The sequence below is a fragment of the Girardinichthys multiradiatus genome, chromosome 4, assembly GCF_021462225.1.
Source record: "Girardinichthys multiradiatus isolate DD_20200921_A chromosome 4, DD_fGirMul_XY1, whole genome shotgun sequence".
Lineage (NCBI taxonomy): Eukaryota > Metazoa > Chordata > Actinopteri > Cyprinodontiformes > Goodeidae > Girardinichthys > Girardinichthys multiradiatus.
Window position 1 is genome coordinate 17,408,620 of NC_061797.1, and position 25,216 is coordinate 17,433,835.

The window sequence follows — 25,216 nt, forward strand, 5'->3', positions numbered from 1 at the left end:
ACTTCCCAACTTCCTGTGACCCAGATGAGAACGAGTGTCTGAACAGCCAGATCTGCGGGGGAGCGTCATGCCACAACACCCTAGGCAGCTTCCGCTGCCTCTGTCCCACCGGCTTCAACTACGAGCAGTCCGCTGGAGACTGCACAGACATCAACGAGTGCTCCACCAGCCACAACCCATGCAAGTTTGGCTGCTCTAACACAGATGGGGGCTACCTCTGTGGATGCCCACCTGGATACTACCGCGCTGGACAAGGGTACATTTAAGACGTGCTGTGAAAAAAGCAGCTCCCGTGTGCTTTCTGTTTGACTGATTGCTTTGTTTTGGCTTTAGGCATTGTGTCACAGGCCTTGGCTTTACAAGTGGCAGTGTAAGTGGTGGACAAGGAGGTGAGGTGGATGACAACTCACTCTCACCAGAAGCCTGCTATGAGTGTAAAATAAACGGGTACCCAAAGAAAGGACGCAAACGTCGCAGTGCCAACTCAACACATGATGGTTCTCTGGAAGACATGCAGGTAATCTGTATGCAGGATTGAAGACACAGAGATCATAGACACAGGTCATTTTATTTTTAATGAAAACTTGAGCATTTACAGATATCAACTGAAAAACGTTGACTTGAGAAGTTAGCCTAATCTAGTGTGGGTAGTTTTTGCTATTTGTCTCGTTTTGTTTCTAGTAAGGTGAAGAAAAGCTTTTTTTAAAATATTTAGGTGCTCAAAATATGTATGACTGACACATCATAAGTTGGAACTTCAATTCTACTGCAGCCACTACCACACTTGGTCATTAATGTCATCGGAAGGTTTGTTACTTTGTTTGACCTTTTGTTTTGATAAATTGACATTTTTATTAAAGTAGAGAATCAAAATTTTAATGCTTTTAAACTGACCACAGTAATGAATGACTTTTTCATTAGGCACATTTTAAATATGAATTATCATACATATATAAATATGCTTTTTTGTAAATCCACACATATTATTCTCTACTATGATCTGAGGAAACAAGAATGAAGAAAATCTAAAGTACACTGTAAAAGAATTTATACCCCTTGAAGTATTTTGTCATATTACAACCACAAATCTTTGGCAGTGTAATGTGGCTCCAGCTATACTGCTAGAACAGGAACCTCAACCCCCTTCTCAGGTAATGTGCCCTCTCTAATAGGTTTTCAGCCAGGGTTGCCCTGTGTTTGCTTAATCCATCTTTCTATCAGATCTGACCAACTTCCCTGTCCCTTCTGGAAAAAAAAGGATAAGCATGCCCACAGAATGATGCTGCCAACCCCATAGGTCACCGTGGGCATGGTGTTTTCAAGTTGATGTGCATGTAGTGTTTCACATGCACATGTAGGCCAAAAAGTTCAGTTTTATCATCTCACCACAACAGCTTCTTCAAGGTGTGTACTGCGTCCCTTACAAGGCTTGTGTAAATTTGCAAATTGGACTTTTTATGGCTTTTAGGTGTTGTGCACAACTAATAGTTGTCATGCGCTTTAAACTTCTCCACATCTTTATCCCAGACCTGTTTACTTTCCTGTTGTTTGTTCTCTAATGTTCTATATTGAACCTCTGAGGCCTTCAAAGAACAGTTGTATTTACACTTGTCACACACAGGTGGGCTCTATTTACTAATTAGGTGACTTCTGAAGGTATTGATTGGTTGAACTGGGCTATATTTAGGGATATCAGATTAAAAGGTGGTGAATATATTTATGTGCAACTCTTTTTAGATCTTTAATTTGTAAAACATTTTAAGAACTAGGTATCATTTTCCTTCCACTTCATAAGTATGTGCTACTTTGTGTTGGTCTATCACATAAAATATGTGTTTTCTGGTTGTAATGAGACTCAAAAGGTCACATTTAAGGGGTATCAAGACATTGCAAACTACTATAAAAACAAGTTTACTGTTATCAGACTGCGAAGCTTGCTAAATAATGATTGCTGTCATCTGTCAGCATTTAACTAAAAGAATTAACTTAAAGAAATACCAATGAGCACAGACAGTGATCTGGCCTTAGAATTAGTTCTGGTCTAAGGTGAACTTCACCTGAAATTTGTATTTTATTTCTTCAGCTCACTGAGGATAACACAGTAAGCCTGGCCAGCATGGACATCGAAAACACGCTCCATTTGCACCTGAACGTCAGCGACCTTAGCAACCGCGACCACATCCTTCAGTTTACCCCAGCCTTGTCCACACTCAGCGACCATGTGCGCTACAGCATTGACAACGGGAACATGGAAGGTTTCTTCAAAATCAACCAGAAAGAGGGTGTTAGTTACCTGCATTTGAGTAAGAAAAAGGTCCTCCCTCCAGGGGCGTACAACCTTGAGATCAGCAGCGTCCCTCTCTACAGGAAGAAGGAGCTGGACGAGCTGGAGGACCAACACGATAAAGACTACCTCACTGGACAGCTGGGAGATGTACTGAAGATGAGGGTGCAGATCATCCTACATTAACCATCACCAGACTGAAAGGGGCAATGTTGCTGGCAGCTCCTGATCCAGCGTCAGGCTCACGCTGCCCTAAAGGCCAAACAATTGAGACTCTGGATCAGTAGTTAGGTGCAACAAGGGGCTCGCCACCAAAGAGACAAAGAGGGGAGGGAGGTTACAGCACCATTTGATCACCAAAGATGATTCTACATATCATTGATACAGATTCTATAAAAAAAGAAGAGGAGCTGAGTGAGACAACGTTCAATTTAAGTCCAATAAAATACAACTCCAGCTGTGTTTAAAGCACCATCAAGGGTGTGAATAGGTTTTTATTTTATTGTTAATTGTCATATGATATGTGGAATCAGATGGCACTTGGAGGGGCATGTGGTCTGCAGAAAGCTATTTTATAAACTCAATTTTGTCTGAAGAAAATGGGTTGAGTGGCAATAGTCTGACATCAGTTCATTTCCTCCCCTTGTGTAGTTAAGGAATTTCTTCTTCCCCAAATGCTGAAAGATGAAATGTTTAGGAGAGGGAAGGAACCCACTGTGGGCTATTAAGATGTAACCACATCTGAGCTTGAATGAATCCTACTGCCTATTTAAACCCTGCTTTTCCATCTTTTCTACTGATCCAATAATCCGTATCTACTGGTGCTAACAACACGTCCACTTAGACTTCCAAATGCACTGCACTACAATACAAACCTTAGTAGTCACATATGATCCCATCGGTCATTCTGAAGATTTTGTCCTTGCCGCTGCAACAACTATCATCAAAGCCTGTCTGCTTTCTTCTGTGTAAGTAAATTGTGTTTATACTGTAATAATCAGTGCCACTTTTAATCTATAAAGCATTTGTAAACTATAGGAAGCCCCTGGAATAGAGGGGGTCATAATGGTGCTTATAATGACCAACTACTTCCTTTGTTAACAGTGTATACAGACATGCAGTACACACACCCACACACATTTGATGATGCCAAACCTGGGCCTTCATGATTATGCACTGAGGTCTCTGTGGCCATACGTCTCTCACAAGGAAATTCAGTGCTGCATTGTTACAGACCAGCCTGTTCTCTGTTCACATCAGTGAGGGTTTAGTTGTAAATCCACACAATAAAAACATACTTTTTTTGTGTATGCATGTGGTTTTATTCCCCTCCATCTCTTTCATCCTGGCCCAAATAACATGAAGTTATAACTGGCAGCTGCAATCAACGCTGATCCTCCTCTGCAGTTATTTGATCAAAGTGAAGTACTACACGATCTCTAAATGTTTTGGCTAGCGCAAGTCAGATTAGGCCAAATGACTGGATGTGGTATGCTGAAATATATTACACTTTCTCCCGATTTTGGAGAGTTACTGCACTTTGAAGCATAAATTCAAATTATTGTCCTGTACTGCCCCCATGTGGAGATTTGGAAAACTGTGGAGGGTTCTTTTATAAAACAAAACCAGTGCAATGAAGTGTTAATAGTAAAAAGAAAATAGACCAGATTTCTATCAAAAGAAGTTTATTAGCACCTTATTTTTATAACCTTAATATGAACAATTTACTCCTAATCCAGTAACATTTGGAGCTTTTAGTTGCGCCCAGTAGATCCAAAGCCTCCAGCACCACGGTCAGTTTCATCAAGTGTCTGTGCAAAAAAGAAAAAATTAAACTGAAAAAATATAAATTAAAGTTAATTTACTGGTGTATATAGACAATTTGGAAATGCACATGCAAAAATTTCTAAACACTAAAAACATTATTTGTAAAAGTGATGTTATTAAACCATTTCTAATAAACACATATTGGTATTTTTCCAGTAGATGCACCCTGAAGGAGGAAAATGGTAAAACTGTAACAAAACTGAACATTACCCTCATGTTTTGAATTACTCTCTTGCACTAGTTCATTTTAAGACTAACTGGAAACACCTGAAAGGCAGGTGTGTAAATTAAGCCAGTAAGGTTGCCGTTTACCTCTTCCTCCACCAGATCTGGGTAGCAGATCTTCTCACACACCAGCTGAGCAACTCTGTCACCCTTTTTCACTGTGAGGAACAACACAAAACAAGTATTAACTTGGATGAAAGACAGCATGCTGAATTTTATATCATTCTGCACATAAGATCTGCATAAATATTGATTGCGCATTCTATCCTATCGATTCCCTGGGAGATAAATAAAATAGCATGAGATAAAACATTAATTGCAGTGGCCAGACAAAGTTATCGTGTTTTCAGACATTTTTGAAGTTCCTTTATATAGTATCATGCTTCTAAGGATAGAAACTTTTAGTATAGATGTGCATTTCTTAACTGTGATGTAAAGATCTAATTAATTCAGCAATATGGATAAAATGTTAACAAATTTGAAAGTTGAAAAAACAAATATATCTTATGAAATCCAAATTGTTTTTACCTTACCTTTGGATAATATCCCATGTGAAACTGAACGTTTTTTAGCACAATTATGCATTTGCAAGTGAAATAAAATATTGACACAGAAGCCTGGATTAAATCAAATTTAACCAAAGTGTGCTTGAACAGTTAGGTGAAAATCTCACCACTAGAGGTCATATTTCCCGGCACTGTATTCCTCTAGGGGCATAAAATGAGCTTGAGCATTATGTCTCACAATGGAGTTAAATATGTTTAGCATTGCTGGCACCTTTTAAGAAAACGTCATACGCCAATGACAGAACTCACCTTCAAATGTTTCCTTGCCAAAGTTGAAGAGCACAACACCTAAATTCCCCCGGTAGTCTTCATCTACAACACCAGCTGTGAAAACACAAGCAGATAAATGGCTGATCTGATGGTGTGAATTTGAGGCAGACATTTTTGCTCAGACTCACCGCCGACATCAATAAAGTGTTTAGCTGCCAGTCCAGATCTTGGAGCTGAAAGGAAGAAATACACAGGCTTGAATTCACATGAGCTAAACAATAAGTGTGGCTGAGGAGCACAATCAGCATGTTAGATACTCACCAACTCTGCCGTAACAGCCATGAGGAATAGCAATCTGAATGTCTGTCTTTACGATTGCCTTATCCAGAGGACCGATAGAGTAATCATAAGCACTGTTGTGTCAAATAAAGAGAGACGCAGTTGACATACAAAATAATTACAACTGTTTTGGGCATGGTGTAATACGGGACAGTGCAGAACACTTCTCTAAACTCATTTAGATTTTTGGGTACTGTAAAACACACACACGCAAAAAGGAGTGCCTATTTTGTTAAAACAGTGTATTAAACATATTTGGTTGCAAAGAAAAGACCCAGTCCCAAAGCAAAGAACAATGGAAACTTACCTGTAGAGGTCAAACCCTGCTGCTTTTGCAGAACCTCGTGTAGGTGTTGTGGCATGCTCCGAAAGCTTAGAAAACCTAAGCACGCTTTTTTCTTCTTCAGGCTTTGTTTCTGTCCTTGCTCTTTTGGATGGAGAAACTGCAGATACATCTGTAATATCAAGGGCGGGCATGATGGCAAAGTTGGTAGTTTACAGTATAAAACTGACCCAAAGCGAACTATATTATTCTAACTAAAACAACTACGAGTTTGCTAAACTAAAGTTAAAAACTGCGGTTTTCTCTTTTGAGCGCTTTCTTCGCCAAAAATCCCGCGCAATTTAAGAGTAGCTCCGCCTGCATACGTCACGAGTTACAACACGGAAATAGAATTATACACACAAATATACAAATTATTTAACTCCATTACCTCGAATAACCTTTTCAAAATATTAAGTTATGAATTGGATATAACCTCATTATAAATCGGAATAAAACTTTGTTACTATGGCAACTGTAATTATCGTAACGCTCGGAATAATGTCGCGACAGTTGCGGGTGTAAACAAACTAAACCTTAGAGCTCTATTAGCTTAAAGAGTAAAACGAAGCCATTTAAGACGTATAGCTCTGCTTTATGCGGATATCATACCATTATTAAACAATAAGGTGACGTTCGCACTGTCTGAGTACAACATGTAATATAACCTTGCACGAAAACCAAAGCGGTCAGTTACTAAATGCTAGGTAGGCTAGCAAAGCTAACGCTGCGTTTTCCATCTTGCTTGCCTTTGTTTTTTGGGAGCATCTGCGTGTGAAACTGTCTATCCAACAAACGCGGAGTAGCTTTAAACACCGACAAGCATTGCTGAAGGTCCTTGACTCTGAAATGTATTGCTTTCATAATTCGTTTCCTAACAACCACCGATATACAGCTTACATCAGCTCGTGTCCTGCCAGTGGATTGATATGGCAAGCCAACTGTGCCACAAAACGCCACTTTTACTATACGTCTGGGAAAAAGGTCACGCAAAAAAAACGCCGTTTTATAAGTTAGAACGCCGTTAAATACGGCGAAAATCCCATCAAAACGCCGTTTTATATGGCCAATTCCCATATCTCATTACTGGAATTATCATGTTACATATTTTCAATCAAAACAAGACTGCCCAAAAAGGCATGCACCTGTAGTTCCTTCTGCGTGTCACAGTCCTGAATAATTATCCAGGGGCTCTTTATCTTTACTCAAACATGTCTCTCAAAGTGCAAATACAATAATACAGTACAAACATCTTTTCATCTACACAATTATTCCCTCACTTGTACATTAAGTAGGTATATTCTGTATATGGTGGTTATAATCTGATTAAATCCAGGAAAATAAATTTATGTTGTATTATTTTTCTATAAACAACTTTAGAAATATAAAGTTTTTTGGTATGCCTTTTTTATTTCCCAGTGTTTATTTCTATGATTTATTAATGTATTTTCAGAATCTACCAATACAGTGGGGCAAAAAAGTATTTAGTCAGCCACTGATTGTGCAAGTTCTCCTACTTAGAAACATGAGAGAGGTCTATAATTTTCATCATAGGTACACTTCAACTATGAGAAACAAAATGAGAAAAAAAAATCCAGGAAATCACATAGTAGGATTTATAAAGAATTTCTTTGTAAATTATGGTGGAAAATAACTATTTGGTCAATAACAAAAGTTCATCAATAGCGTTTTTTTGCGTGACCTTTTAACCCCACGCATAAAAGTGGTGTTTTGTGGCACAGCTGGCTTGCCAAAGTTACTCCTGCTACCACTTTAATCATGCAGTCCCTTCCAGAACACAAACTATGCGTTTTGCATAAAAGTAGAGACATTTGTAACCTTACGTGAAAACGCAGATGAAATAAGATGAAATAAATATAGTAAAAATAATAATAATAATAATTTCCAGTCCCACGTAATTTTTTTTGTCATCAGTTTCATCTTAGTCTGCCGCTCGTTTGGTAATAAATCATTTTCTTACACGTTTCTGTTATTATTTAGTATGCCAACATGACCTACAGCTCCCTTCCTAATTGAAAGTCTTCTTGTTTGAATAACTATGCCACATTTCCCATGACATTGTGTCCTCAAAATAAACTAGCCTCTTATTTCTGGGGCTTATCAGATTTGCTCACATTCTCCTGGTTAGTTCCAAGATGGGCAAACATCTGTATTCCTCATAACATATAGGTCTGTGTCATAATAAAACTATGTATTTATAGAAGTATACAAGTAGTACCACATAATATACCACACCTTTGCAAAGGTATTCATACCCATTGAAATCTTTTATATTTTGTCAAGTAACAACTACAAAATTCATTGTATTATACTGGGATATTATGTGACATGTTGACACAAGGTAGTGCACACTTCTGAAGTAGAAAGAAACTGATGGCTTTCAACATACTGACAAATCTGAAATCTCTGAGAATAAACTAAAGACATATGGACTCTAATCAGGTGACTTTTGAATGCAATTTGGTTTTATTTTGTACTTAGTATTAGTATTTGGTATACATTGCTTTTTATATTGTGAGAAAATCAATATGATGTCTTCCCTCCATTTCAAAATTATGCACTACTGTGTGTTCATCTACCACACAAAGTCCTAATAAAATACACAGAATCTTTTTTGTGTAAAATAATCTGGAAAAGTGGAATGGATACTTTTAATACATATCACTTAAAAATCCCAAGCATGGAAAAAGAACCCAAACCAGAAATTATCAAAAGTTCTAAGTATTTATTTTTTTTCAAATATTCCCATTTATTTAAATATAATCACACAATGATGGGTAAAAAGACAAAAATAATTTTAATAGTATTTTGAATCAATTGTTTTTAAACAAAAAGTGTGTTGTGGTAATGAAATTAAAACATTGAAGCAACATTAGGTGGACTGAGTAAACAATATGCAATATAATGTTCTCTGTATTTTAAACTTTAAGAATGTGTACAAAAAAGAATTAAACCAGTATTACAAACAGTGAACAAAGTACTAATATTAACTTAAGACAGCATCATAGCCTATTGGTGATGATTTATTAAAGCTTTTTGACTTAAAAAAAATATCCCGAATACATCCACTCCAGTATCCTATGTACATTTATATAACAGTCACAGAATTTAAACACTGCAGCAGTGTCTTGTTCTATAATAGAAAACTGCAGCATTTCTTAGTAGCTACACAGTGAGGTAATGCTAAAAAGCTGGCAGCAGCATCACACATTGCAATAATGATGTTGAACTGCTTCAAATCTTAATGACACATTTTATATAACTGTCATATTATCTAGGTAAGGTAAGGTAAGGTAAGTTTATTTATATAGCGCTTTTCAGTAACGAGACACTCAAAGCGCTGTACATACAATTACAATACAATCACAAAGAACACAGAAAAACAAATCAAATGCTAAGAAATCTAAAAATCTATGAATCCTTCTGAGAAATCTAAAAATCTCTGGTCAATATTACAATGATACAGATAACATTAATAATCCTTTGGGTTTTACTGGTAAGAGCTGGTTCTAAACCAATCTTTCTAAAGAGGTAATTATATCATTAAGTCCTCTATGTAGGGGAAAGCATCTTGTGCTAAGAAGTCTCATCATTCCAGTGAATTCTAACTAGTGAAGCTGAGTCACTGGTACAAAACAGCTTTGATCCACATTTTCAGGTGCTAATAATATATTGCTTTTACTGGTGCTAAAGTTGAACTAAGTAATCTAATTAAGAAAGCTGGGTCATTGGTGTAAGAGCAGCTAAAGTCCAAGTTACTAATAATGTTTGGTTTTTGCTGGTAAAATCTATGAAAAGTAATGAAATCACACATTTAGGTAAAGTAAGATAGGAGGGAAAAAAATCATATTTCAGACTCTATTCTTAGCAGAATAGAGTCTGAAACAGTACAAAAAAAAACCTCAGCAGGGGTAAGCAACACAAACATAAGTAAAGATTCAGCAAAGGTACGGTGGGATCTTGAGGGTGCGAATATATAAGTCTGAGTGTGTTTGCAAGGAGAAAATGCGAGTGTCGTCCACCGAGAGCAAGAGAAAAAAGCACACCCTCTAAATCCCTTTTTTTCATTTCTGTTTATTATATTACGTGTTTTCTTTATTTTTTTAAATATGTATCAGAGCATGAACATATAACTGATGTGGGTCTGGAAAACTGTCTCACTCATATTCCTGTACCCTCATGAACATAGCTCAAAGTAATGTCTTTGTAATGCTCCTTCCAATCCAGCTACATTGTTCTTTGGTGTTTAGCCTTTGACGTTCTCATGAGTAGAAAGTAAGAACACTCTTGTGGTTGCCTCTGATAAGCAGAGTGGGTGGGAGGTCCTTTGTCAGAATGTCCAGCCAGGCCATGTAGAGGAAGTCAGAGACGGATCCCTTACGAGCGATGGGCATGCTCCTGCAGAGGGATAACCACACAGAAAAACATTGAATTATTGTGGAGTAGTTTAGGTGGTTGAATATTATTTGGACATCCGCTGCTTATACTTACACAACAATCAGGTTGGCTGATTTGGAGTATTCATGAAGGAGCTCATTTAGTCGTACCTGGAGGTTGGTCTGTAAAACAGCAGGAGATATTTTTGAATTAAATTAATGAATTCCAATTGAATTACCTTGAAAGAATCATACTGTTATTCCCCACCTTCTCTTCAAAGCTGCTGAGCTCTGCATCTGTGATTTTCCAGGGATACTCCTTCTGCATTCCTTCAGCATGATCCCTGCCTTTAGACCCCTCATGTAGACGGAAAGGCTCAATGATGTCTTCTAGTTTCTTTAATCTGGAGGAACAGCAGATAAGAGGAAGAGGATGAGCTGACTTTATTATGTGTGTATCACTAACTGATCAACTTGACTGTAACGGTAGTCAAATCTGTAACTGATTGAAGGCGGTTACCTGTCATTGTGGGGTTTAACGTGGATGTCATCGATGACAGTGATGTCGCTGCATTTAATTCTGAATTTGTGTAGCAGAGACTTCATCCTGCAAGCCAATTCATCACACAAACCGATTCAGCCTCATTTCAGTGCATCAGTTATTTTTGGCATCTTAACGTCTGCATGATAAGTGAAAACCAATACTGCAACATGAATTTGTTGACTCACTCCTCTTTGTCTATCTCACTCCGTCCCAGCTGCCCTGCAATGAAGATCCTTAATTTGGAGTCTTTCCACTTCTTCCTGGTCGTGAGTATGTAGGGAATCAGCAGTGTAAGACCTGAGAGAAAAAAAGATAAGTCAATTGTAGGACTTTAAAAATATTTAATTGTTTTTCTGGCATGTGATTTTTTCCCTTTTTCAATTCATACTGATTTATAATATGTTTTTAAGATAATAAAACAGACTTAAGGTGCTTTTTATTGTCTTGATTTTCCTAGTTAATCTTTTTCCTTCAAGAGAAAGGATCTAAGGGCTGAATCTCATTTTCCATTGCTTGGGATTACCCCTAACCCTCCTCTTCTCCCTATTCCTTGGCACTGTATGTAAACAGTTACCAATCTTGCAGTAGACAATTTTTATGCTTCTTACAAAAAAAAAGTATAATACCATAAGTAAACTAATGAAAAATGTATGTAGTTAAATGTAGTAAGATTATTGATAAAATATAGCCAATATAACAAGTTCCGAAATAACAGACATTAGATGTTGAAATCTTCAAACATATTTGAAGCATACTGATGACTAGTACAACTATGCATATACTGAAATACGTTCTATATTTATTCAATGCCAGCCCAGTGCATCAGATTTCACGTCACTAGGGCTTCTCAAACTTTTTATGAATAATTCTTATCTACGTTTTTCAATTACAGCCCAACTGTCAAGACATTTTAAAGTTGCACTACAACAAGAGTTGGACTTTCTCAGTTTGTTGTGTTTTGTCACAAATAAATAAATAAATAAACGGAGCTGAATTGAACTGAACTGAACTACATGGAATTGAAGGCCCCTTAAATACAAAATTCTAAGAAGATGTTTCTCAGCGACCCCAACCCCAAAATCCAGTATGGCTGCCAAACGTTAAAAATAAGCATAATAGTTTATTTGCATTCCTGGCCGTTGGCGTGTAATTAAATCCTTCACACACACAACCTCTATTTGTGAAAATGTCCTAGTGTTTGATTCCATTATTATTGCTAATAATAGTTAGCCTGGACACTGTATAACAATTGACAAATTCTACAGTTTCTTCTGACTTGCAACTATTATTCCCAAATCCAAGACTTCAAGCTAGACATTGCTTTGGTTATTGTACCATTAAAACTAAGAAAATGTTTAGATTTGAGTGCACATTTTCAAGCCCAGTTCCTGCCCATTAGTTTCCAAGTGAGATCTTTAAAAATCAGTTTTTAGGGATCAAAGAGCTGCTACTAGCCCCTTCTTTACTCTGCTGAACTAAATGGGACACCCTACCCAGGGTAGGAATTATGGCTATTTGCCAAAAACAAAAGCAAAAAGATAGAGGGTGAAAAATCCAAAACTGCAGCCAAATCTTCTTTATGCAATCATCTGCCATCAAAACTACCCATTTGTTCTGTGATGACATTTATATACGACAGTTGGTAGTTGTTATAATGATTGCTAACTGTGTTTGGATTGTTTTCAATTTTTTTGTTTTATTTTATCAACAAACTGTTACTGTTTCTAGTCTTTTTTGACTGCTTTGTTTTCAGGAAGGATCGGATGTGTCTGTGCCGAGGATTCCGTCACAGTGTGAGAAATTTACCCATCAAAAGGCTTTCCTGGGGTATTGACACCTACCTCCATCGTCAAACAGCCACCATACATCAATGGTTCCTTTAGGCTGTTTCTTCTTAAACTGACCACTGGCCTCCACCAGCCTCTCATTCATTTTGGCAACCTGCGGAGGCGGGGGCCCGCAAACTGACACTGGCAGGGAGAAAGAGAGAGAAGACACAGGAAATTATCCTCAGTTTATGTAAGGGTATGTGGAGAGTTTACTTGAATGGGAACAGGAGGACATTTGAGGTGGACTGGTCATTAATAAACAGACACAAGTATCCCTCAGGAGGATTTAAGTGGCATACTAACGAGCCTCACTGTCCTGCCAGGATGGAGCTCACTAGTGGTTGTGTGTGATGCAGAGACAGAGATTGATAGAGTGGGAGGCTGCAGGGACCCTCTCCTGTCTGGCTTAAAAGACTGCTCTTAAAAGATGCTTCTCAAAGTGGAACAAATGGGAGCATATTATTGGATTACACCCACATCTTTAGTAGGAGCGCTGATTTAATTAAGCCTCAATAGCAGTGTTGGGAAAAGTTCCAAAGAAAGATATGTGAGTCATTGACTTCAGTTGTTAAATGTATGTTATTCTTTGACTCGGTGAGAATGTGTAAAGCAGAGTTTTTACACATTTAAAAATCACCCACTGATGCATCCTCTGATTTAAATAGCATAGATCCAGGCTTATCTGAAATGTTATGATGAACATATCTCCAAGTAGATACCTCTGGTTGTGAGCACTTGTTGAGATGAATTTCTGGACTTCCTAAAGAGTCCCTTTGCTCTCCCTTCATTCGGTATCATCTCATTATCCAATGCTTGCTGCTCCTTCGCTGCCTTCAGCATTTCCTCTGAAAAGCACAATCAGATAACCAATCAGATGCAGAGAATACTTATGTCATTAATCAGAATTATCTGGGAAACAATGTCCATTTGTTTCAATTTTGTGCCTTAGTGCATTTATCTGCTGCTTATTGCTACTGTCCCATTTAAACTATATTGTGCTTCCATTCTACTTCGTTTAGCCACAGATATTGTCACCGCTGCTTTCTTTTTATGTCTTTTACTACGTTTCACTTCTACGGTATGAATCTCATGCAATGAATAATAAGATTATACAACACAACATGCCGTGTAGTAGTGGCTTGATTGGGAGTACTTGCTGCATCAGATCAGCTAAAATGTACAGGATGTAAAGTCTGTTTTCCACGAAATTAAAAGGAGAACAACTTTATAATACTATAAAGACTGAATTAGTAGAACTGCTTGTTTGTTATCGATTGATCAAATTCTGGTGAATCAGGGATATGTCACACAACATAAAAGCACATGGAAACAGTTTTGCTATGTAATTTTGTTTTCATATTTTATTATATTTTTTATTTTTGTTTTTTAACCAAGTCACCTTAAAACCTGCTTATCATGTTTTTCTGTAAATATTGTGGCATTTCTCAAAGTTAATGGTGTTTGCTTATAATGTAAAATAAATCTATAGGAATTATTACTAAAAATGCTTTCATTTTATAGACTGAATGTACCCACTTTTGTTTGTAAGTTTTTGTAAAACAGATTTTTATATTTTAGTAGGTCATCTGATAGTCCCTATAATATATATTTTTTTTCTTAATGGTTTCCTAATTATATTTTTATGGTGATTGGTAACACATCATTGTATTTGTTGCCAAATGGAAATAAATCTCTGTGCACCTAAACAAAAAAACTCCCCCGAAAAACAATGATTATCTGTGATTGTTTTATAGTATCGTTCCAAGTTTTATCTGAAACAGACCGACCTCTATTATTATTCTGCAGAGTAACGTTTCATGATCAAGGTTCTTATCAGATAAGGTCAACTACTTTTTTACTACTTTTTTTATTTAAGATGTTAAAAAACAAGTCAAAGTGTTTAATTCTCTTAGGGTTTTGGGGACTTTCTTCTTGCTGTTTTGTATGATATATTTTGCCTTAAACAGGAATCTAAAATCTCAATTCAAAAATACATTTTTGCCTTCTTCCATTTAAAATAAAATCTATCAAGGGCCACAAAACGTCCTTCTCCCTAGAAGTATTATTTTATAAATGAAAGAGCAAATTGAGGCGTGTCCCTATCTAAACACCTTTAACATATTTATTTTTTACAGCATCATGTTTACATTAGATACACCTCATTATTTCCCATCAAAATAAGAAGAGTATGTAAATATTGTTTTGTTTGATGCATAAAAATCTAGTAACTTCAGATAGGTGTGCCAAACTTCCTTTCTATTATCCTTCCCGAAATTCAAATTAGTAATGTTAAAAAGTGTATATATATATTCCTACTGGATTCAGTTGCAAATCAAAGCATACACTGTAAAAAGCAAGTAAATGCCCATTATCTTGGTAGTCAAACTAATCCTGTATTTAGCGTTGCTAATGAATTGCTCTTTAAACAATGTAATTGTAGTCTTTGTGAAGTGAAGCAAACACTGGTAGTTCAACCTGCGCATCTTTTTGTATTACTGTTGTTTATGCACAAAATACATGGTATTAGATGATGCAACTACTTTTACTGCCATGGTCACATATCAAAATCATTTTTGGTCAAAGTTACAAAGAGCCAAAGCAGCAGAGCTGAAGACCATAGCTGTCAGTTGCAAACCCCTGACCGAAAAGTTTGTTTTATAAACTTGAATAATGAAATATTGATGAAGAAGATTCTGTATAATGATCCACACAGTAACGTCATACTGACCTTCTGCATCAATAAGATGCGACACATCCAGTCCCTGGTTGATCCTCAGCACCACTGTCCCATAATCAAAGTCAAATGCATCACTGTCATAAAGAGCAACCGTGCATCAAGTTATGTCGACCTGCTTGACATTTCTAATGGCTGAGTGTGATTTTAGCATGTTTGCGTGTTTATTTGGGATACTTACTGCAGTATTCCCACATAACTTTGCACTGCCTCTGCTTCTGCCGTTCTCCAGTTTCTCTTGAAGCCAATCATTAAGGTGTTAGGCTTCATGCGGCCAAGACCAGAAGCCTGCAAACAAAGCAAAAAACTTCATAGAATCTCATAAAACAAGCCGTTAACTGCAGCAACACAGACAGTTTGTTACGTCGCAATAAGAAAACCCAATGGACTTATAAACAATTTCCAGAAACTTTCAAAATGTCCTGTAGAAGAGAATGCTATGTCTCTGTTTTACAGCCAGAAGTTATGACTGGAGCAGCCAGCAGATATCTCTTTATCTGCAGGAGCTTATCCAGTGCAGTGTTAATCAATTATAGCTTATATTCTTGCTGTTATCTGTGCTGTTTTGAAGTGAGCAATCCTGACAATGAATAGTGGCCTTTTCTCAAGAGCGTCATAGTCAGGTCCATAAGAATGTTTCACTGCTTCTCATTTACTCCCTTCTACCTGCTGCTTCAATGTCCTGACAAGTTTCTTAAGAGTCATTACAAAGAAGTGCACAGGCAGTAAAAAGATTGACACATGGTTCTGCACATCTGCCACGTTCCTGTGATATGATTCCACAATTTGCACATTATTCTAGAGGAAAATTCATGTTACTTGTTTTTGTTTTCCTGCCTTTTTACAGACATGTTGTGTATATGACGTCCACACTGACCTGCAGCAGACTCTCTGCACCTTCCCTGAAACTGTCGCAGGCCACAGCAGCATAAAAAACTTTGCGTTTGGTCTTATTGAGCCACTGCTGGTTTTTTTCAATCACAGTATTCATCTCCTGCTGGATTTCCGATCTTGGACCCTGAAAAGGTTGGAAAAAGTACAGTTTAAATGAATTCTGAACAAACACTTTCCACGCACATTTCTTTCACATTCAGGACACGCATGGGGTGCTGATGTCCAGTGCATTAACATTTCTCTCGTCCCTGTTTGGCATTCTATTGACTATGTACTGGGTTTCAAATCAGCAGTTTTACAGTCATACAAGTTTGGAATTGTAATGTTAAAAAGAGAAATATAACAATGCTACAGGACACTTGTAAATAATATATTACAACATAACCTACCACCAAAACCTCACAGCTGAGACAGAGTCCATAGTTTTTGGTGATGGAGTGAGCCAGATCTAGGAGAGCTGGCCTGACCCGTGCTGGCCCAGTTAGAGCCAAAATCTGAGGCCTGAGTAAGAAAACAGGAGTGTATCATTGTTACTCTGCATTTCATCATGAAACCTTCCTGTTTTTATTAGATCATCCACCACATTTTTAGGCACATTTTTTCAACTGCTTCTTTAGACAAATAGTGAATCAGCTAGTCAATACATTTAGACATCCAAATGTAAAGTCCAATATCAAATATGTGCAACCAACAAATCTGCAGCAAGTGTGTGGTGCTAGATCATATAAATAAGGCCTAAAATCTCAGAGGAATGTTTCCAACTTAAGCCATCAACAATTAAGGCAGTCCTAAAGGCTAAAGGGGGTACAGCTCGATACTAGCAAGTTGTACCTAATAAAATGGCCAATAAAATGAAGTAAAGATGTTTCAGATTTGTACCTGAAGTTCTTGACATGATCTTCCACACTGGCTAGAGATAAAGCGTTGCTGACAGCACTCACAAAGGTCACCGCCTGTGTGGACGATCCCCAGTTCACATCTGCAGACAGAGTTTTAGGTTTGTCAGAGGTAAGTTCCTGTTAGTTCCTCTAGTCTTAATGTCTGAAGCACCTACAGGCGTATTAATAAGCTCACCCGGTTTCTTTACTGTGACGTAAATATAGAGCAGAATTTCAATGCCATATGTGAGCAGAGCAGCCCACCAGTTGATGACAAACATGACCACACAGCAGAGCAGGGCTCCCAGCAGAGACATCCACATGTTGTAGTATTTATATGCTGGTCTCCATCCTGGAGAAGCACCACAAAGAGGATGGTTGTTCAGACTTATTTATACTAAATCAGCTTTGTTTGTTTTTTTCTTCAAAATATCTCTGGCTTAATGTATTCACAATCAAAAATATTCAAATACCCAGGAAAAATAACTCAACATCATATTGATGGATAAAGAATTTAATGTTTTTATTCTTTGAGCTGCTTGATGGAAACTCACCTGGAGACTTGGCATAGGAAGCATGGAAACAAGAGAAATTGATGAGAGCATAAGATGCCAGGAAGAAGTTTGAGATGATTGGAGCGATGGTGTTGAGATTACCTATAAAAAAAGACTACATCTCAAAATCAGGAGCTTGTGAACTGCAAATTTGTACTGTATGTATCAGACATAATTATATGATTAATATGGAATCAAATGGTTCCCAACTGGAGTTCATCCTTGTTTTGTGTGCTTGGTTGATTTTCCTTCTTTACAGAAAAATGTGTGAAGCTCAACACACAAACTGCCTCAGTACTAAGATAAATGGTCTACTGGTGCAAACTCACATTCAGTCTAATGAAAAACACCAACAGTGTGTGAAGAAGAGTTAATTCAAGCAGTTTCTGTGTGTACACTGAGATTCAGCTATGTTAACAGCCAAGCACAGAAACAGGACATTTGTTTTTTTTTTTTACTGAAATGAAGCCTTTGTGCGCTTGTGAAACTCAAATGATTTTTTTAGATGAATGATCTAAGGAACTAAAGCTATATTCCATAAAGATCATTGGGTTTGTTGCAATGAATAAAACATGTTGTAAAACAGTGTAACAACTTTCTAACTGGAGGCTTGCATGAAAGTTAAAATTCAATGACCTCTACATTTATTGGCACCCCTGCTGGTAAAGATATATAAAAACATTTTATTATAGGAGCTTCATCTCACAGTGAAATGTTTATTGCAGTTTTCTATCAGGGCGCTTTGGAGATGTTTAACCTCCCCTCCAATCCTCCTCAATATGCATGATTGGAAGGTTAAAAACAATAATACCTTATGTGGGATTCTTCCCTTTACCAAGTATGCCAAAAAATGTGGAAGCTGTACAACACTAGTGTAAGGATGTTAAGATGTTTCAGCAATGACAGACCCTTTTACTGACCAATGAGAATGAAGGCCACAGAAATAATGAACGTGAGGACGTAGCCGCGGATTGGCTCATTGTTCTTTCCATGTCCTTTGGCAAAGAAGTGCAGAGCTTTGTAGATGTTATCTTTACACAGAGCCTGTGCCGAGACCGAACTTTAATTAGAACCGGTAATGGCAACATAACTACCTTTTTATCGCAATGTAATAAAAATAATTTAAGTTACCTACCTGGAAGACTTTAGGAGCACTAACAAGAGAGGCCAGAGCTGATGAAAGGGTGGCTGAGAAGGTTCCTGCAGTGATGAGGGGACCAAACCCTGACACCATGGTCATTACCTAAGTCAAGGGGGATAATAAGAGCACATTAGAGATGAACAAAAAAGTATTTATACTCTATTCAGATGCAATGGCGATTTTAAATATGGATGATATAACCCCCCCATCAAGGACACCCTACTGAGATGGTATAGGCCCTAAAAAACCAGAAAAACGTACTATTCAGTTGTGCCACAAACAATTTGATGCTTTAGAAAGTATCTGATTGACAACCTGTGACCCAACAACATACAAAAACGGGAATTTGTGGTCTTCTGATCTCTGGATTCTGGTATTCTCTAGTTAAACATCTAAAATCTTCCGCCTTATCAAACTTGACTGGATTGTCCTAAAACATGGTTTGAGATGCACTGAACTTTTATTCCAGGGAATCATTCATGCCTTTTACAAAAGAGTTGGACAAAATGGTTTCCTACCTGGAAGTTGTTCATCAAGCCAAACTTGCAGGGTTCTGTTGCGCAGGAAGAAAAATTATAACCAAATTCACAGGCAGTTACTGCTGAGCCATTACAAGGCACCCCAGGAGTAATGAGGTCGGTTGTGTTTCCTGTGGCATCTCGAACAACGGTACCGGCTGACCAATAAAAGAAAGGACAGGTGTCTTGCTAAGGAGTTTTTCATAATAAAATGTTTGGATCTCATACCAAGTAAATTTGTTAATAATACTGAAAAAAAAGTATTTTCCTATCAGTAACTAAAGGATGAAAGACTGCAGCTAACTTACCGACACAAAGGGCAACGGCGAGGTAGGTGACACCAGTGATCAGGATGGCCAACAAGGTACCTTTGGGTATAGCATCCTGGGCATCCTGTAAAATAACATACAGTATACATGTGTGGACAAAACTTAAAATTATTGACTAAAAAAAGTTGACTTCTGCAGAAACATTTGTATTTAAAAGTTACCCGCAAGTCTCCAGAGATGTTTGCTCCAGCCAGGATACCGGTTGCCGCAGGGAAAAAAACAGCAAACACGGAGAAAAATGTTTCTCCATCCCTAAAATCTGGTTTAAAATTCTCCATAAAGATTTTTGCTGTTTAAAAAAGAAAGTGAGGCAAAGATGGAAAAGAAGAGAGAATTAGTTCCAACATCTTTCTTGTGATAAGATGGTTGTTAGACAAGGGGAGAATGACTTACTCTCATATCCAAAAAAGCCCTTTGATTTCTTATCTTCAGTTGGAGAAATGGCTGTTCCTACAAACATATTCACTATGGCCACCAGCAAGATCACGAGCAGAACAATTTGCGCCTGTGGGAAAAAGAAGTGAAAAGGTTTGAGTCCTTTACCACAACAAGTCCAGAGTAACCACAACAAGCACAGTGTTGACTCCTCACCTTTGCCTCCCATTCCATTCCAGCCAACGATATGCCTAAAAGCAACACCACCGTGATGCAGCCAATGATCCTGATGTCATTTATGTCATCCACCATCAGAGAGGCATATTCCTGAGCACAACAAGTAAACCCATGAGATAAATAAGCATTCAGATATTTTAGAAGTGGTCAGTTTCTTCAGCATTCATCTGATCATTAAAACATCACCGACCTTCAGCAAATCTACCGTCGTCTCTGCGAAGCCCACCACATACATGGCCACAGCCACTGCATTGGCAAAGGCGAATATGAGACCAATTGAGCCTCCAAACTCTGGTCCCAAACTGCGAGATATCATGTAGTAAGCTCCTCCTGATATGACAAAATGATTCAGCAAATTGTGGTTTATTTTGGAGATACAATTTAAATACAAAACAAATGAAAGTTTTCTTTAAATCTGTTTTTCCATGTTCTGTCAATGAAGAGTTTTTCTTTGTTTTACAGCAAAGGAAACAGAAAAACATACTCTGATTCGTCTAAAGGAGCAGAAAATGAAGACAATGTTTATAAAGCTGAAAAAAATTCATACATCTTGTTAGTTCATATAATAATGTATAGGTATGAAAATAATGCCTCAAAGTTAATTATCGGCTAATTTAATTGAGGAAATATAAACCATAAATTTGACTCATTACCATTATCAACAGTGGAAATATAATATTTCTGTTAGCAACACCTTTAATTAATATAATAATTAAGATTGTTTTTTAATTTGATGAAAATCATACTTAACAACAGTGTTAATACAAATATATATACTTTGTTCCATTTCAAACGTTTTTGGGATGTAGCAGCTGATAGTAACTGTATACACATGTGTATGCATCTATATATATATATATATATATATATATATATATATATATATATATGTATATATATAGATAGATAGATAGATAGATAGATAGATAGATAGATAGATAGATAGATAGATAGATAGATAGATAGATAGATAGATAGATAGATAGATAGATAGATAGATAGATAGATAGATAGATAGATAGATAGATAGATAGATAGATAGATAGATAGATAGATAGATAGATAGATAGATAGATAGATAGATAGATAGATAGATATAGATATATATATCTATATATTTATATGCTCAAAGGAGTGGGCAGAAGTATAAACTTATATTTAACTTCTCCTGTGATGGGAGCATCACTTCTTATTCATCAAGAAAAACATACTTAATATACAAAATTTGTAATCCAAAATAACAACAAACACGTAGTTGCATTTTTCATCAAAGAATGTTATTGACCAATTTTGGAGGGAATTATATAGATTTAATTGTGAACCTACTGGACTAACTCTGAGTGATTCCCCTGTAGGGTTTGAAAAAGGCAGTTGCAGGACACAAACCGAACAATATTAATTATTTTGAGGCCTTTGCCTATGAGGATTTGGCTAAGATTTCTCAGGAATGCTTCCAAAAGCTGATCTCTGGCCATGAATACCATCATTAGTAGGTAATCACAGCAAAAGAGTGCTCTGCTAGATGCTAAAGATGGTTGTCATGAAGGGGCTCAATGATTTGGAGACATGCATTATTCACTGACAGTGGAATGTTTTTGTTAAAATTGTAGAAAGCTTGTGTAATATTAGCTCTATTGAGCTATTTAAATTGTTCTTGTTTGAATTTAATTGCAATCAGCTGCTAGTTTGTATGCTTTGTCAATAAACCTCTTATACAGCCATCGTTGAACAACTTTAGGTGTGACTGTATATTTAAAATCAGCAACATGTCAAATGACCAGCTGTTTTCCACTTATGTTGCTGATGCATTTCTGAACTCTCTTGGGGTTTTCAGTGAAAGCTTCTGGTTGGTGAGGTTATCTGCAACAAAATCACATGCTGCATTTTGCTACATACACAAAGTACCATGTTGTCAGGGTACACCTCAAGACAGATATCTGTAGTGGATGATTAATCACCACATCACAGATTAATTGATTTTTAAGTCAGTGCAGGGCTGTAAGAGAAGGAATTAGGCTTGCAAAGGTGACATTCAGGTGCAGCCTCAAGGCTTTGGGATTTTGTCTGCAAACATTCTCCTTCTGGTCACCTCATTCTCCAACTGAAAGATTTTGTGTCACAGAAAGTACGTGTTATCTCAGAGAATACTTTTAAATAATGTTTTACTTGCCGCAGCTGACTGCAGTAGCAGTAGCAGTATGAATAAAATACCACCATGGAAAGTTAGTCAATAACTGGGCTCAATTATCCCATCAGTCTGCGTTTCTAAAAATGAAGTATGGTGGATGATTTGGTGACCTACCTCCTCTAACAACTCCGTTTGTGCTGATGGCAGACATGGAGAGGCCTGTTATGGTGGTGACCACACAGCTGAGACCGATGACCACAATTCCAAGACCTGAAATTTGAACATGTAACAGTTTTAGATTAGGATGAATTATAACTCATCCAATATGTTCAGGTGGTTAAACAGTAAACACAGTATGTTATCTAAAAAACACACACCTCACATATATTTAAAGAAAGTCAGGTTTCAGTTTGAAATTACTATTTCAAACTTCTGAACCTTAATCTTATATTGATTAATAGTTCCTTAAACATTTAATGCATTCTTAAAGAGCTCTATTTCTCAGACACACATTAAGTTGACCAATTAGAAGAAATGTTTGACTAGTGCAATGGAGCTCAAAAAGGACAATGACAATAAATTACTCCAAAATTAGCCAAATCAGGTTTTGAAATGTATAATTATTTTAGTGTTTCTTGTCTCTTCAGTTACAAATACTCATTTCACTGGTTGTCCTAAGAGGATCTATGAGTAGGATATTTCCATAGACAACAATATCAGTCTGAAAATAAAACTGCAATACCAGAAATCACAAATCTGACTTTGAAATTAGCCTAAGTTATAAGAAAGTCAAATAAAATTCCTTCAGAAACTCAAATGCTGTCATTGAAGCTATTAGTAGAAAAAGATAAATAGAAAATGATAATAAGGGTATTTTGTAATGCTCTAAAGAGTACATATTAGTGATCCTGCACATTAAGATATACATTTTTCACTCACCCCAGCCTGCCTGTCCAAAAACCCAGGACAGACGGATGAACAGCATGACGCCCCAGATGTTTAACATACATCTTACCTGTGAAATACAGGAACAGCATAACATAGCTCAAGATTCCTTAAAATGCTTTCCATTTTAGCTACAATGTATTTTTTTCTGTTAGCAAAACCAATAATCAAAAACATATTCTTAAAATAATTAAGATTCTAGTTTTTACAAAACCAGAGACCCTTTTACTAAGACGAGCATCCAGAAGGAAGTCTTCAGGAGCAAAACTCACCAGAACTCCCCTAATCCAACCAAACTTTATTGCTCCTTTGTTGACATCGATCGGAACAGCAGACTCCAAATCATCATCGGGGGCCCCTTCGCCCTCTTCACCATCGTCTGTCACGGTTTCGGGCACAGTGATCGCTCCATTCTTTAAAAGAAAGAGTAGAGGCAAAAAAATAAAGAAATGTTTTTGGAAATTTGTCTCATTTCTTCATGATGGAATAGTAGTTTATTTTTCTCTTTCTCTCTGTGTGACATGTCTTAAAGATTGTTGGTCATATTTTTAAGATCTCTTAGAAGTGAATTTGATATTTGGATGGTGCATGCCCGTTCACATTAACGTCAAATTATTTTACAAAACCTAAATATGAAAGTTCAAAAATTACCATTGGAGCTTCTGCTAAAAGATGTAAAATGTTTTTGTTTTCATTTAGAAAAGATGATCTGTTTCAGAGCTGTAAACTTAAATGATTCATGGCCTCATATCTTTTACAAAAGAGCCGGAATAAACAGCAGTGAAAATATATCAAGTGTGCTGATTGCCATTCGGTTCCATAAATAACATTTTACAATTTTTAGTTTTAGTTTTACAAGGTTTAAGATAAAGAGTTAGCCGCAGACAGATACAGACACTGTGAGGATATGTTATTGTTTAAGTAGCAACATTTAGTTTACTCTGAGGGTAATAACTGTCTCTCAGGTGAAAAATTGAATTAACAGCTCTTATGTTTCTTCAAAACAAGAAGTTTGAGAGACACGTAGGCACAACAAAGAGATAATGGTTAACCTCAGCCATCATGACTCCAACAGACATGCACTCACCTTCTCAAAAACATCATGGAGCTCCTGCAGGGATGGCCTCACAACTCGGTGACCACTCATGCTGCCGGCATTACGGTAGAAGTTGATGTTGGGCACTCGGTCTAAGGTGTCGTGACCGAAAGCACTGATCACCGAAGGCCTGACTGTCCGGTGCTCATCGTTGGAGAATTCGGTCTCTTCATAGATTGGAGGCTCACCAAGGTTGGAATCGAAGGCTGAGTTGACATGACCTCCTCCATTAAACTTCAACCTCTCCATTTGGAATACTGGACAAGATTCTCAGAGTTCAAGTGAAAAAACAATAAAACAGCAGTCTTCAGATATTCAACGTAAAAGAAACAGGTGCAGATCTGAGCATGAGTGACTCTTGATTACTAAAGAATTTGAATTAGAAAGATCTCAGTTGCTGTGTTGAGCTTCACGTGCATGAACTTGTTTTTCTCCCAAATGGTCTACCTTTATACTCATAGTCATAAACCGGCTGCCAGCTATTGGTCAATTCCTTGGATCAACCCTCAGAAAACTTAATGAAGGGGGTCAGATATGTCCTCCATCCCAGGGGACACAAAGGGGTTGCTTAATCATTAACCAAAGTCATAAACTGCAAAACAGAGAGATAAAGGTGCTCATTGCCAAAGTTCTGGAAAATTGATTATTAATATTATATGATGAATGGCACATCTTGTTCTGTGGTTGCACTTTATGTCACTGGGAGTAGTATTTCCCCAAATCTGCAGGCTCCTTGCATAAATCACCAGGAAATATAAACATATGGAGCTTTCCACTAAAAAAACGCCTAAATGTAACGTTAGGAAAAGTTTCAGCACCTTTATGATGTATTCAGCTACAACAG

The 25,216-nt window shown here is 37.1% G+C and overlaps 3 protein-coding genes across 3 annotated transcripts in view; 1 reads left to right on the forward strand and 2 right to left on the reverse strand.

The window, feature by feature from the left end:
* Positions 1-3,594, forward strand: part of fbn1 (fibrillin 1) — a 101,161-nt gene extending 97,567 nt beyond the window's left edge. Inside the window, exons 64-66 of the mRNA XM_047362738.1 lie at positions 25-256; positions 334-517; positions 2,084-3,594. Of these exons, the coding sequence (XP_047218694.1) occupies positions 25-256; positions 334-517; positions 2,084-2,470 (803 nt within the window). The 3' untranslated portion in view covers positions 2,471-3,594. The remainder of the gene's footprint in view (positions 1-24; positions 257-333; positions 518-2,083) is intronic.
* Positions 3,595-3,952: 358 nt separating this feature from the next.
* Positions 3,953-6,715, reverse strand: dut (deoxyuridine triphosphatase). The gene is made up of 7 exons (XM_047362739.1): positions 6,523-6,715; positions 5,759-5,906; positions 5,434-5,525; positions 5,301-5,345; positions 5,152-5,226; positions 4,424-4,494; positions 3,953-4,095 (listed from the first exon to the last, which is right to left on the reverse strand). The coding sequence occupies exons 1-7, from the start codon at positions 6,635-6,637 to the stop codon at positions 4,039-4,041; spliced, it is 603 nt and encodes a 200-aa protein (XP_047218695.1). The 5' UTR covers positions 6,638-6,715; the 3' UTR covers positions 3,953-4,038.
* Positions 6,716-9,848: 3,133 nt separating this feature from the next.
* slc12a1 (solute carrier family 12 member 1) lies at positions 9,849-24,774 on the reverse strand. Its single transcript, XM_047363743.1, has 26 exons — positions 24,364-24,774; positions 23,549-23,689; positions 23,271-23,346; positions 22,506-22,601; positions 20,394-20,533; positions 20,183-20,293; positions 19,985-20,096; positions 19,753-19,880; positions 19,571-19,655; positions 19,263-19,420; positions 18,739-18,846; positions 18,524-18,647; positions 17,604-17,705; positions 17,246-17,401; positions 17,051-17,150; positions 16,561-16,672; positions 16,155-16,295; positions 15,459-15,565; positions 15,272-15,354; positions 13,263-13,388; positions 12,556-12,684; positions 10,900-11,011; positions 10,691-10,777; positions 10,439-10,574; positions 10,286-10,353; positions 9,849-10,192 (listed from the first exon to the last, which is right to left on the reverse strand). The coding sequence occupies exons 1-26, from the start codon at positions 24,619-24,621 to the stop codon at positions 10,057-10,059; spliced, it is 3,132 nt and encodes a 1,043-aa protein (XP_047219699.1). The 5' UTR covers positions 24,622-24,774; the 3' UTR covers positions 9,849-10,056.
* Between the last annotated feature and the right edge of the window lie 442 nt (positions 24,775-25,216).

Coding starts and splice junctions, on each gene's coding strand:
- slc12a1 (XM_047363743.1), bottom strand. CDS start 24,621: ATGGAGAGGTTGAAGTTTAATGGAGGAGGTCATGTCAACTCAGCCTTC. Junction 16,296..16,560: donor TCAGCTGTGAGGTTTTGGTG/GTAGGTTATGTT, acceptor CAACCTTTTCAG/GGTCCAAGATCGGAAATCCA. Junction 10,778..10,899: donor AGTGAGATAGACAAAGAGGA/GTGAGTCAACAA, acceptor ATTGGCTTGCAG/GATGAAGTCTCTGCTACACA.
- dut (XM_047362739.1), bottom strand. CDS start 6,637: ATGAAAGCAATACATTTCAGAGTCAAGGACCTTCAGCAATGCTTGTCG. Junction 5,227..5,300: donor ACACTTTATTGATGTCGGCG/GTGAGTCTGAGC, acceptor GTGTTTTCACAG/CTGGTGTTGTAGATGAAGAC. Junction 4,495..5,151: donor TGGCAAGGAAACATTTGAAG/GTGAGTTCTGTC, acceptor TGTTCCTCACAG/TGAAAAAGGGTGACAGAGTT.